Source organism: Scyliorhinus torazame, chromosome 12 (genome assembly GCF_047496885.1).
Source record: "Scyliorhinus torazame isolate Kashiwa2021f chromosome 12, sScyTor2.1, whole genome shotgun sequence".
NCBI classification, from domain to species: Eukaryota; Metazoa; Chordata; class Chondrichthyes; order Carcharhiniformes; family Scyliorhinidae; genus Scyliorhinus; species Scyliorhinus torazame.
The window spans coordinates 160,355,151-160,368,968 of NC_092718.1; the positions used below are offsets into that span (position 1 = coordinate 160,355,151).

At 47.6% G+C, this 13,818-nt stretch overlaps 1 protein-coding gene across 13 annotated transcripts in view; it reads right to left on the reverse strand.

Moving 5' to 3' along the window:
- Positions 1-13,818, reverse strand: part of LOC140386703 (general transcription factor II-I-like) — a 220,322-nt gene that overhangs the window by 45,609 nt on the left and 160,895 nt on the right. For all 13 annotated transcript variants that reach the window (XM_072469273.1, XM_072469274.1, XM_072469272.1 and 10 more), the window contains 2 exons: positions 5,365-5,436; positions 5,090-5,273 (listed from right to left, as the gene is read on the reverse strand). In XM_072469273.1, coding sequence (XP_072325374.1) covers positions 5,090-5,273; positions 5,365-5,436 — 256 coding nt within the window. The remainder of the gene's footprint in view (positions 1-5,089; positions 5,274-5,364; positions 5,437-13,818) is intronic.

Genomic DNA, 13,818 nt, shown 5'->3' on the forward strand with positions numbered 1-13,818 from the left:
GAGAAGCCACCTGTTAAGTCCCCACAGGATCTTAAATGTTTCAATAAGATCACCACTCATTCTTCTAAACTCCAATGGGTTTAGTCTCGCTGCTCAAACTTTCCTCATAGGATAAACCTTTCTTCCCATGAATCAGTTGTATGAACCGTCTCTGAACTGCTTCTAATGAAATTATATTTTTCTTAAGTAAGGAGGTCAGAACTGTACATAGGGCGGCACGGTAACACAGTGGTTAGCACTGCTGCCTCACAGCACCAAGGACCCAGTTCAATTCCAGCCTCGAGTGACTGTGTGGAGTTTACATTTTCTCTGTGTCTGTGTGGGTTTCCTCCGGGTGCTCCGGTTTCCTCCCACAGTCCAAAGATGTGCAGGTTAAGTGGGTTGACCATGCTAAATTGCTCCCTAGTACCAAAAGGTTAGATGGGGTTACTGGGTTACAGGGATAGGGTGGGGGCGTGGGCTTAGATAGAGTGCTCTTTCCAAGGGGCGATGCAGACGCGATGGGCCGAATGGCCTCCTTCTGCATTGTAAAATCTATGATACTGCATTTGCGGTCTAAGGGCCTGCATAGCTGTAGCAACATTTCCCTACTTTATCACATGCTGAACCTGCATAGTAATGTTTTGTGACTAATGTACCAGGACATCTGGATTCCTCTGAACCAAGAGTTCTGCAATCTTCTCTCCATTCAATCAATATACTGCTTTTCTATTCTTCCTGCTAAGTTCACATTTTTCACACATTATATTCTATCTTCCACATTTTCCCGCACTCACTTGATTTATTCAAATGCCTGTAGACACTTTTATGTCCCCTTGACAACTTGCTTTCCTATCCATCTGTGTCGTCAGCAAATTTACCTATCATACACCCAGTCCCTTCAACTAAGTCATTGATATGGATTGTAAACAGTAGAGGGCGCGGCACTGACCCCTGTGCCACTCCACTACGAACCCAAAAATGACCCATTTAGCCCAGTCTCTGCTTTTTGTTAGTTAACCAATTCTCTATTCATGCTATATAAGCCCCGGCATCAGTTTGCGTGGAAACTTTAGGCGTGGCACCTTATAAAATAGCTTTTGGAAATCCAAGTGCACCACATCTACAGAGCCCATCTTGATTTTTACTTGCTCAAATAATTCTAGTAAATTAGTCAAACACTCTTTCTCTTTCACAAAACCATGTTGACAGCCTGTTTGTATGATGATTCAAATGTCCTACTACCGTCTTAATAATGGATTCTAGCAATGTCCGGTGACGGCGGGCGGGAGGCGTCCGCACAATGGAGAGCTCCCGCTCGGGAACGGCATTTTCGGGGCTTTAAGCCCGGTCCCAGGGTCCACGGAGGCGGCAGAAGCAGGGAGAAGGCACGGAGGAGGCACTGTGAAGACACAGGAGGGAAAAACCCCCAAAGAAAAATGTCGAGGGTGAGCAAAAAAACGGCCGAAAAAAAAACAGCTGGAGGTCCGTCGGGGAGTGGAAAGGTCACCGCGGGGTCACCAGGAAAAATGGAGGCTGGAGCACCAGGGAAGGCCGCACTGCTTACGGCTGAAGAAATAACCACGGTGATGGCTGCGGAATTTGAAAAGCAGTTGGCGCAGATTGCGAAATGCATGGAGACGGTGAGGAAGGAGATGAGGGAGGTTTTGAGTGTGCTGGTGGAGGAGGCGGTTTCCCCAGTGAGGACGGAGGTGGCGAGCGCAGTGGCGGAGGTGCGAGAGCAAGGTGAGGCGCTGAAGGAAGTGAAGGAGACGTTATTGCAGCACGGTGATCAACTTGCCTCGATGGGGAAAGAGATGCGGAAGGTGATGGATACTAACAAGGATCTGCGAGGAAAAATGGAAGACCTGGAAAATAGATCCAGGTGACAGAACTTGAGGATTGTGGGGCTGCCCGAAGGAGTTGAAGGACCGAAGCCGACTGAGTATTTTGCCGCGATGCTGGCAAAAAAGGGGAGGGGGAGGACCCCTCCCGATATGAACTGGATCGGGCTCATCGGTCGTGGAGGCCTGTACCAATGGCGAGTGAGCCGCCAAGGGTAGTGACTCTGTGCTTCCGTAGGTACAGTGTGAAGGAGAAGGTCCTGAGCTGGGCCAAGCAGAAGCGGGTAGTGCAGTGGGCTGGAGATGGTACACGTGTATACCAGGACTTTACGGTGGAGCTGGCAAGGAGGCGGGCTGCCTTCAACCAGGTGAAGAGGGCACTGTACATTAGCAAGGTGCGGTGCTGCATTGTATATCCAGCGAAGCTGAGGGTGACTTACAAGCTCAGGGACTTTTATTTTGGAACGGCGGAAGCAGCGGAGGAGTTTGCGAAAGCAGAAGGACTGTGACAGAACTGACAAATTGAGGAATGGCCATGTGCCGATGTAACCTCATGACTGTATTTTCTTCTTTTTTGTATCACTGCGCGCGGGTGTAGAGATTAAAGGAGCCAAGGTGGTTTATATTTGGACAAGGGAAGGGACGGGACTTTCACTCGAAATGAGAGTTCTTTGGAGTGTAGGTGGATATGCAGGGTTTGTGTGCTAAAAGGGTATCTTTGGGCTTTCCTGGGGCCGGGCAAGTGGGAAAGGAACCCAGGCAGGGGCCTCCACCCTGGCCGGTTTGTGCCGGCCAGTGAACGGGTGTGAGGTGGGGGGAGGGGCTGCGGCCATCGGAGCCTGGCAGAACAGGGTCCTAGTGGTCTAGCCGGGGTGGAAAGTTGGGGGGGGAAAGGAACCAAGGGTGGGGGAGGAGTTTTACAAGAGGCAGTGGATGGGAGGAGCTGGAGACCTGGGGTGTGGTTGGGGGGGGGGGGGGGGGGGGGGGGTGAGAGCTGTGTAAGATTAAGGGTGACTACGGGTAATCCCTGATTCCTTTTTGTCATTTGTTTATGTAAACATGCGGGTTGAGGTTTGGGGGTTGGTGGGTAGATGGGATCGTTGTTATTATGGGGACTGACATATCTTGCTGATTATTGTTTATTGTTGATGGATGTAAATGTGGGAGAAAATGTGAAAATGGAGAATAAATTTTTTAAAAAAATAAATTAATAATGGATTCTAGCATTTTCCGTGTGACAAATGTTAGGTTATCCCTATTATTTCCTGCTTTCTGTCTCCCTCCTTTCTTGAATAAAAGGTGTTAATTGCTGATTGTCCAATCCATTGGAACCTTTCCAGAATCTAGGGAATTTTGGAAGATCACAACCCAGTGCATCTGTCATCTCTGCGGCCATTTTTTTCAAGACCCTAGGATGCAAGCCATCAGGTCCAAGGGACCTGCCAATCTTTAATTCTAGCAGTTTTCCTAATACCATTTCCCCTGTGATTGTTTTGAGTTCCTCTCTTCCTTTTACCTGTTGATGTTAAAATATTCTTATTTGTGCCTTCTAAACGTTTTCATAATTTTCTTGTTTCCCCATTACTAGTCTCACCTGCTGAGGAACCAATGCTTATTTTAGCTACGCTTTTCGTTTTTGGATATTAGTAGAAACTCTAAAATAAAATTGGGATCCCACTCAATCCAGATGAACATGCTGGAGGCCTGTCCCAAAGGTATTGGAAAGCAAACAACACAAAGAGAACCAGTATAGGAGTATTAAACAATGGGAAAGATGTGAATTATAGATATGAGATGATATTTGACCCTGAAGGAAAGAATGCAAGAAGCTAGATGTCAATCCGAGAGGCACGATGGCTAGCACTGCTGCCTCATAGCTCCAGGGTCCTGGGTTCAATTCCAGCCTCGGGTGACTGTGTGTGGAGTTTGCCGAGAGTTATGAAATATCTCCTTAAACATCTGTCACTGCTTCTCTATTGTCTGGCCTACTTTCCCCAGTTCACATTAGCCAACTTGATGTCCTCATTTAAGATACACGTCTTGACCCATGCTTCTCATGTGAAATTCTATGATGTTATGAGCACTGTTGCCTAGAGGTTCCTTGAAGGTCACTAGTTAATCCGGTCTCATTGCACATTTCCAGGTCCAAAATTGCCTATCTGGTTGGCATTAGAATGTACAGCTTTAAAAAATTGTCCCAAATACACTATGAACTCATCTTCCTAGCTACTTTTGCTAATCTGGTTTGTCCAATCTATAATAGTCTGCTACCTAGTTGGCAATATAACATACTTGCTTGATGAAATTGTCCCAAACCGACACAGATCATCTCATCTTCCGTGCTACCTTTGCCAATTTGATTTGTACAATCAATATGAAGATTAATATTGCCCATGATTATTTAGTTGCTTTCTTATAAGCCTCCATTATTTCCTGCTGTGTACTCGATTCTATAGAATAGCTACCGTAAGTGGGCCTATATAAACTACACCTGCTTCTTACCATTGCTATTTCTCATCTCTACCCAACTTGATCTTCTGAACTAAAGTAATCTCTCACTATTGTACTATTATCCTTTTTTAATAAAATATATTTTTATTAAGTTTTCGAACACAATTTTTCCCCCTTACAAATCAACAAAAATGGTAACATAACTGATAGATAGCATTGTTAAAATAAAATAGTGAACTAACAAAATAGTATTCCCCCCCCCGCCCCCTCACCCCATCTAGAACACAAACAATTACCCCCCCCCCCCTCTGTTCTGCTGCTGCTGACTATCTATTTTCCCCCTAACGTTCCGCTAGATAGTCGAGGAACGGTTGCCACCACCTGGTGAACCCTTGAGCCGATCCTCTCAGCGCAAACTTTATCCGCTCCAGTTTTATGAACCCCGCCATATCGTTTGGATATTTATGTCCTGACCTTGGTTTCCATGTAACCACATCAATGAAATGGCCATCAGATCACACACATTTATTTCCATTTGTGCTATCAATTCATTTTATTATGAAAGCTGTACACATTCAGATACGGAGCTTTCAATTCAGTGACTTTACCATTCTTGCAAACTCTGGTCTTCAGTTTATACGCTCTGTCCTCTCCTGCCACATTCTGGTTACCATTATCCAAATCACGATTCTGTTCTATTGCCTGTTCTTTCTCCTAATTTACCACACCCCACCCTGCTGGTCCCATTATTTAAAGTTCTCTCTCTATTGCTCTAGTTATGCGACATCAAACAGAAAATACCAGGAGGGTCTTACTTTTTCACAAAGAATTTTACTTTTGCACTCCCTCGAATGATCCTTTCCAGTCTGGGTATTCCAAACCACGTTGGGCTTCTAAAAGGAATTCCATCTGGCAACCCTTCCACATAGAGATGCTGTGGGTTGGATTCAAATAATGGATATGGAACCTTCACTGGTTCTGGAAGGTTCAGAGCTTCAGCTGCAGACAAAGAAGTGAACCATTATGTCAAAGAGCTTTGCCATCTTAATTTCAAAATTACACATTACAAAAAAGAGAGAAAGCAACTTACCAAATTTTGTGTTAAATATCTCCTCAACCTGTTTTCTTAGTTTAGTAATTCTGATGTTCCAATCTTCTTTCCCTGAAATAATTTAACATGGTGCATAACTTCTTCCTTTCTTAAATACTTTCAACTGCTTATTAAAAAGGTTTAACCTAAAAATATATAAATACAGTAAATGCTACAACATGTCATCTCGACAAAACCCAAACATCTTTGGATCTATATTCAATATAGTAAATAATACACAATGGAGGACAAGTGGTTTTCGCAAAAAGATCAATAATGTATTTTAGCAGTATTAGACCACGGGTGCACTTAATATTTAATAGTCATCAGACTCGAAACAGGCTTGGAGCTATTAAACACACTTTAAAGTTCATTGTTAGTGCTAGTAGATAAGTAAACTATTTTTAAGTGCAAAACATCTATTTTATCTACACAGGCTATCATTTGCAACTGGTGGACTCTGTCCGATACCGTCAGAAAATCTTTTGTAATTTTGTCAATCTGACAAACCACAAGGAGTGATGCACCACATGGTTCATAAATTCTACCATGCACAGCAGAAACAAAATCAATTTTCTGTATGTATCGAACAAAGCCTCAAAGGCATAATCCTCAGGGTACAGAGTTCATATTTCAGTTAAGTAATATCAGTCTGTCTCAATACTTTTAGGGTTATTTAACAATACCCAGTGTCACTAGTTGTAATTGTGTACAATATCCTGTAGTTTATTATATTTAGTGCATGTTGATCTGGATTCTAAGATTGTGAACTCCACAATTACTAGCAGCAGGTACTTGTGGTACTCTGCAGCTTTTCAGTAAGAATGAACATTAAATGCTGGATTAAACATGACAGATGATTATAAACTCCTTGTACTTCTCAAAGGATGAATTCAGTTGAGAAAGTTGACGTGGGGATATCACTGCTTCCACTATATTGAAGTTATTTTCTTTTCCCTAATTAACCAAAGTCAATCAGAGAAGTATATTAATTTCTAAACGCTTCTGTTGCTGTGTCATGTCAAGTCTCTTCACAACCAAACCAGGTTGAAGAAAAATTGTATTCTAATTTTGCATTGCGATTCTCCAATACTGCGATTCTCCAATACTGGGCCCAAGTGTTTGCGCCGTCGTGAATGCCGTCGCATTTCACAACGGCGCGAGCAGGGCCCGGGTACGACAGATTCTGGCCCCCATAGGGGGCCAGCACGGTGCTGGAGCGGTTCACGCCGCTCGATCCCCCTTACAACGCTAAATGGGCGCCGCGCCAACCCGCGCATGTGGGCCGCGCCAACCCGCGCATGTGGGCCGCGCCAACCCGCGCATGCGCGGGGAACTTCTTTAGCGCTCCGGCCCCGACCAACATGGGGTCGGTGTTCAGGGGCTGGCAGCGCCAGGAACTAGGCCCGGGGAGGAAGAGGCCGGCCCGCTGATCGGTGGGCCCCGATCGTGGGCCAGACCCCATTGGAGCCCCCCCCCCCCCCCCCAACCCGTTCCCGCAGAGTTCCTGCCGGCAGCGACCAGGGGTGAACGGCACCGGCGGGACTCTGTCGTATCGGCACGACCGCTCGGCCCCGCCGATTCCAGCGGCGCGCCAAACGCGGCGGCGTAAATGCCGCCGATTCTCCGCACCTCGGAGAATCGCGTGCCGGTATCGTGGCACGGTTGCGGCGATTCTCCCGCCCGGTGCGGGGCTCGGAGAATCGCTCCCTATATATATTTTTGATACAAACCTGTTATTTGAGTTACAGCTATACTTTGTTCCTTCTTGCAAATAGGAAGCTGATGCAGCTGTACTTCATTTCAAAGGTGATATTTTATACATAAGCAAACTTATCATTCAGTGTTGCTGAGGACTATCAATTTATCACAATATTACATGAACCATGCCAAACACTTATTAAAATTTTTTTTTTTTTTAATAAATATTTTATTGAAAATTTTTGGTCAACCAACACAGTACATTGTGCATCCTTTACACAATATTATAACAACACAAATAACAATGACCTATTTTATAAACAGAAAATGAATAAACAATAAATAACAAAAATGAAAACTAACCCTAATTGGCAACTGCCTTATCACAAGTAACACTCTCCAAAAATATAATTTAACAGTCCAATATATAATTATCTGTAGCAACGACCTATACATATTATACAGTATATATTAACAACCCTGAGAGTCCTTCTGGTTCCTCCTCCCCCCCTCCCCCCCCCCCCCCGATCCTGGGCTGCTGCTGCTGCCTTCTTTTTTCCATTCCATCTATCTTTCTGCGAGGTATTCGACGAACGGTTGCCACCGCCTGGTGAACCCTTGAGCCGACCCCCTTAGAACGAACTTAATCCGCTCTAGCTTTATAAACCCTGCCATGTCATTTATCCAGGTCTCCACCCCCGGGGGCTTGGCTTCTTTCCACATTAACAATATCCTGCGCCGGGCTACTAGGGACGCAAAGGCCAAAACATCGGCCTCTCTCGCCTCCTGCACTCCCGGCTCTTGTGCAACCCCAAATATAGCCAACCCCCAGCTTGGTTCGACCCGGACCCCCACTACTTTTGAAAGCACCTTTGTCACCCCCATCCAAAACCCCTGTAGTGCCAGGCATGACCAAAACAAATGGGTATGATTCGCTGGGCTTCTCGAGCACCTCGCACACCTATCCTCCACCCCAAAAAATTTACTGAGCCGTGCTCCAGTCATATGCGCCCTGTGTAATACCTTAAACTGAATCAGGCTTAGCCTGGCACACGAGGACGACGAGTTTACCCTGCTTAGGGCATCTGCCCACAGCCCCTCCTCGATCTCCTCCCCCAGCTCTTCTTCCCATTTCCCTTTTAGTTCATCTACCATAGTCTCCCCTTCGTCCCTCATTTCCCTATATATATCTGACACCTTACCATCCCCCACCCATGTCTTTGAGATCACTCTGTCCTGCACCTCCTGCGTCGGGAGCTGCGGAAATTCCCTCACCTGTTGCCTCGCAAAAGCCCTCAGTTGCATATACCCGAATGCATTCCCTTGGGGCAACCCATATTTCTCGGTCAGCGCTCCCAGACTCGCGAACTTCCCATCCACAAACAGATCTTTCAGTTGCGTTATTCCTGCTCTTTGCCACATTCCATATCCCCCATCCATTCCCCCCGGGGCAAACCTATGGTTGTTTCTTATCGGGGACCCCCCAAGGCTCCTGTCTTTCCCCTATGCCGTCTCCACTGTCCCCAAATCTTCAGTGTAGCCACCACCACCGGGCTTGTGGTGTAGTTCCTCGGTGAGAACGGCAACGGGGCTGTCACCATAGCCTGTAGGCTAGTCCCCCTACAGGACGCCCTCTCTAATCTCTTCCACGCCGCTCCCTCCTCCTCTCCCATCCACTTTCTCACCATTGAAATATTAGCGGCCCAATAATACTCACTTAGGCTCGGTAGTGCCAGCCCCCCCCCCTATCCCTGCTACGCTGTAAGAATCCCTTCCTCACTCTCGGGGTCTTCCCGGCCCACACAAAACCCATGATGCTCTTTTCAATCCTTTTAAAAAAAAGCCTTCGTGATCACCACCGGGAGGCACTGAAACACAAAGAGGAATCTCGGGAGGACCACCATCTTAACCGCCTGCACCCTCCCTGCCAGTGACAGGGATACCATATCCCATCTCTTGAAATCCTCCTCCATTTGTTCCACCAACCGCGTTAAATTTAACCTAAGCAATGTGCCCCAATTCTTGGCTATCTGGATCCCCAGGTAACGAAAGTCCCTTGTTACCTTCCTCAACGGTAGGTCCTCTATTTCTCTACTCTGCTCCCCTGGATGCACCACAAACAACTCACTTTTCCCCATGTTCAATTTATACCCTGAAAAATCCCCAAACTCCCCAAGTATCCGCATTATTTCTGGCATCCCCTCCGCCGGGTCTGCCACGTATAGTAGCAAATCGTCCGCATACAAAGATACCCGGTGTTCTTCTCCTCCTCTAAGTACTCCCCTCCACTTCTTGGAACCCCTCAACGCTATCGCCAGGGGCTCAATCGCCATTGCAAACAATAATGGGGACAGAGTGCATCCCTGCCTTGTCCCTCTATGGAGCCGAAAATATGCAGATCCCCGTCCATTCGTGACCACGCTCGCCATCGGGGCCCTATACAACAGCTGCACCCATCTAACATACCCCTCTCCAAAACCAAATCTCCTCAACACCTCCCACAAATAATCCCACTCCACTCTATCAAATGCTTTCTCGGCATCCATCGCCACTACTATCTCCGTTTCCCCCTCTGATGGGGCCATCATCATTACCCCCAACAGCCTCCGTATATTCGTGTTCAGCTGTCTCCCCTTCACAAACCCAGTTTGGTCCTCGTGGACCACCCCCGGGACACATTCCTCTATTCTCATTGCCATTACCTTGGCCAGGATCTTGGCATCTACATTTAGGAGGGAAATAGGTCTATAGGACCCACATTGTAGCGGGTCCTTTTCCTTCTTTAAGAGAAGCGATATCGTTGCTTCAGACATAGTCGGGGGCAGTTGTCCCCTTTCCTTTGCCTCATTAAAGGTCCTCGTCAATACCGGGGCGAGCAAGTCCACATATTTTCTATAGAATTCGACTGGGAATCCATCCGGTCCCGGGGCCTTTCCCGCCTGCATGCTCCTAATTCCTTTCACCACTTCTTCTACCTCGATCTGTGCTCCCAGTCCCACCCTTTCCTGCTCTTCCACCTTGGGAAATTCCAGCCGATCCAAAAAGCCCATCATTCTCTCCCTCCCATCCGGGGGTTGAGCTTCATATAATTTTTTATAATATCTTGAACACTCCATTCACTCTCTCCGCTCCCCGCTCCATCTCTCCTTCCTCATCCCTCACACCCCCTATTTCCCTCGCTGCTCCCCTTTTCCTCAATTGGTGTGCCAGCAACCTGCTCGCCTTCTCCCCATATTCGTACTGTACACCCTGTGCCTTCCTCCATTGTGCCTCTGCAGTGCCCGTAGTCAGCAAGTCAAATTCTACATGTAGCCTTTGCCTTTCCCTGTAGTCCCTCCTCCGGTGCTTCCGCATATTGTCTGTCCACCCTCAAAAGTTCTTGCAGCAACCGCTCTCGTTCCTTACTCTCCTGCTTCCCTTTATGTGCCCTTATTGATATCAGCTCCCCTCTAACCACCGCCTTCAGCGCCTCCCAGACCACTCCCACCTGGACCTCCCCATTATCATTGAGTTCCAAGTACTTTTCAATGCACCCCCTCACCCTTAGACACACCCCCTCATCTGCCATTAGTCCCATGTCCATTCTCCAGGGTGGGCGCCCTCCTGTTTCCTCCCCTATCTCCAAGTCTACCCAGTGTGGAGCGTGATCCGAAATGGCTATAGCCGTATACTCCGTTCCCCTCACCTTCGGGATCAACGCCCTTCCCAGCACAAAAAAGTCTATTCGCGAGTAGACTTTATGGACAAAGGAGAAAAACGAGAACTCCTTACTCCTAGGTCTGCTAAATCTCCACGGGTCTACACCTCCCATCTGCTCCAAAAAATCTTTAAGTACCTTGGCTGCTGCCGCCCTCCTTCCAGTCCTGGACTTCGACCTATCCAGCCCTGGTTCCAACACCGTATTAAAATCTCCCCCCATTATCAGCTTTCCCATCTCTAGGTCCGGAATGCGTCCTCGCATCCGCCTCATAAAATTGGCATCATCCCAGTGCGGGGCATATACGTTTACCAAAACCACCGTCTCCCCCTGTAGTTTGCCACTCACCATCACGTATCTGCCCCCGTTATCCGCCACTATAGTCTTTGCCTCGAACATTACCCGCTTCCCCACTAATATAGCCACCCCCCTGTTTTTCGCATCTAGCCTCGAATGGAACACCTGCCCCACCCATCCTTTGCGTAGCCTAACCTGGTCTATCAGTTTCAGGTGCGTTTCCTGTAACATAACCACATCTGCCTTAAGTTTCTTAAGGTGTGCGAGTACCCGTGCCCTCTTTATTGGCCCGTTCAGCCCTCTCACGTTCCACGTGATCAGCCGGGTTGGGGGACTTCCTACCCCCCCCCCCCTTGTCGATTAGCCATCCCCTTTTTCCAGCTCCTCACCCGGTTCCCACGCAGCTGTATCTCCCCCAGGCGGTGCCCCCCCCGCCCATACCAGCTCCCCCCTCTCCCCAGCAGCAGCAACCCAGTAATTCCCCCCTCCCACCCCCCCGCTAGCGTAATTACTCCCCCCCCCCCCATGTTGCTCCCAGAAGTCAGCAAACTCTGGCCGACCTCAGCTTCCCCCCGTGACCTCGGCTCGCACCGTGCGACGCCCCCTCCTTCCTGCTTCTCTATTCCGGCCATGATTATCATAGCGCGGGAACCAAGCCCGCGCTTCTCCCTTGGCCCCGCCCCCAATGGCCAACGCCCCATCTCCTCCACCTCCCCTCCTTCCCCCATCACGACCTGTGGAAGAGAGAAAAGTTACCACATCGCAGGATTAGTACATAAAACTCCTCTTTCTCCCCTTTTAAACCCCCCTCTTCGCCCCCCACATTCGCCCCACCACTTTGTTCAAACGTTCTTTTTAATAACCCGCTCATTCCAGTTTTTCTTCCACAATAAAAGTCCACGCTTCATCCGCCGTCTCAAAGTAGTGGTGCCTCCCTCGACATGTGACCCACAGTCTTGCCGGTTGCAGCATTCCAAATTTTATCTTCTTTTTATGAAGCACCGCCTTGGCCCGATTAAAGCTCGCCCTCCTTCTCGCCACCTCCGCACTCCAGTCTTGATAAACGCGGATCACCGCGTTCTCCCATTTACTGCTCCGAGTTTTCTTTGCCCATCTAAGGACCATTTCTCTATCCTTAAAACGGAGGAATCTTACCACTATGGCTCTGGGAATTTCTCCTGCTCTCGGTCCTCGCGCCATCACTCGGTATGCTCCCTCCACCTCCAACGGACCCGCCGGGGCCTCCGCTCCCATTAACGAGTGCAGCATCGTGCTCACATATGCCCCGACGTCCGCTCCCTCCGCACCTTCAGGAAGACCAAGAATCCTCAGGTTGTTCCTCCTTGCGTTGTTCTCCAGTGCCTCCAACCTTTCCACACATCGTTTCTGATGTGCCTCATGCGTCTCCGTCTTCACCACCAGGCCCTGTATGTCGTCCTCATTCTCGGCTGCCTTTGCCTTCACGACCCGAAGCTCCCGCTCCTGGGTCTTTTGTTCCTCCTTTAGCCCTTCGATCGCCTGTAGTATCGGGGCCAACAGCTCTTTCTTCATTTCCTTTGAGCTCTTCCACACAGTATTTCAAGAACTCTTGTTGTTCAGGGCCCCGTGTTAAACTGCCACCTTCCGACGCCATCTTGGTTTTTGCTTGCCTTCCTTGCCGCTGTTCTAAAGGATCCACTGCAATCCGGCCACTTTCTCCTCCTTTTTTCACCTGTATCCAGGGGGGATTCCCTTCTGGTTTACCGCAGTGTTTTTAGCCGTCAAAATTGCCGTTGGGGCTCCTATCAAGAGCCCAAAAGTCCGTTTCACCGGGAGCTGCCGAAACGTGCGACTCAGCTGGTCATCGCCGCACCCGGAAGTCAACACTTATTAAAATTAAATTGTTCCCTTCAAAGTTTTCCAATACAGTCACTTTGGTTTCAGCAATTACACAACGTTCCATTTAAAGGTTGTTGAGCCGTAGGCCCAAAGAAAATGTCACAAGAAGAAATGGTGGTCCACTCAAGTCTGCCTCCTTAAACAAAGTTGAACAATTATGGTCCCGAGACTAAGCAAAAGCAAATTCCTAAATGAACAAATTGTTTTATAAATGACTGAAACTTAAATGACCATAGGTAGCCTTTGGATCAACCTGAATTTCTTGCTCCAAAGTTCAGAATAAAACACAATCATTGCTGATTGTTCATATTAGTTTGTTCAGTTCAAGACTTTGGCTCTACTTGCAAGATCAGACAGATTTTATTCAGCCAGACCACTTCAGGTACTCCTTTCTTGATATACTCTTCGGAACCAAAAGGCATTGCACACATTTCAGAATAATTCTGACTTGCATGGTATATTAGATGATTTATAATCAGAGCACTGGCCATCATCTAGTAATGGTCAGCTGACCATGTTTATCTCCCATTATTACTGCTGTCTGGTCTCAAATTTATTTTAACTATGCATTTTCCATCAAGGAAAGGATTATTTGTTCCCGCACACTATAGGATTTCGCCAAGGAAGATCTTGTATGGATCAGATAGCAACCCTACCAATTATAATCAAACAATTATTGGAATGGAACTCATCGATCTACATTAATTTTGATAAGGCATTTGACAGAATTGACCAAACCACACTATGGAAGATGATGGCGAGCTATGGCATTCCAAGGAAAATAATCTCCCTCATGAAGACAACCCAAGATGGAATGAGCTGTCGTGTCTTGTATAGATAAATTTTCTGATAAATTTAATATACAAACTGGTGTGAGACAA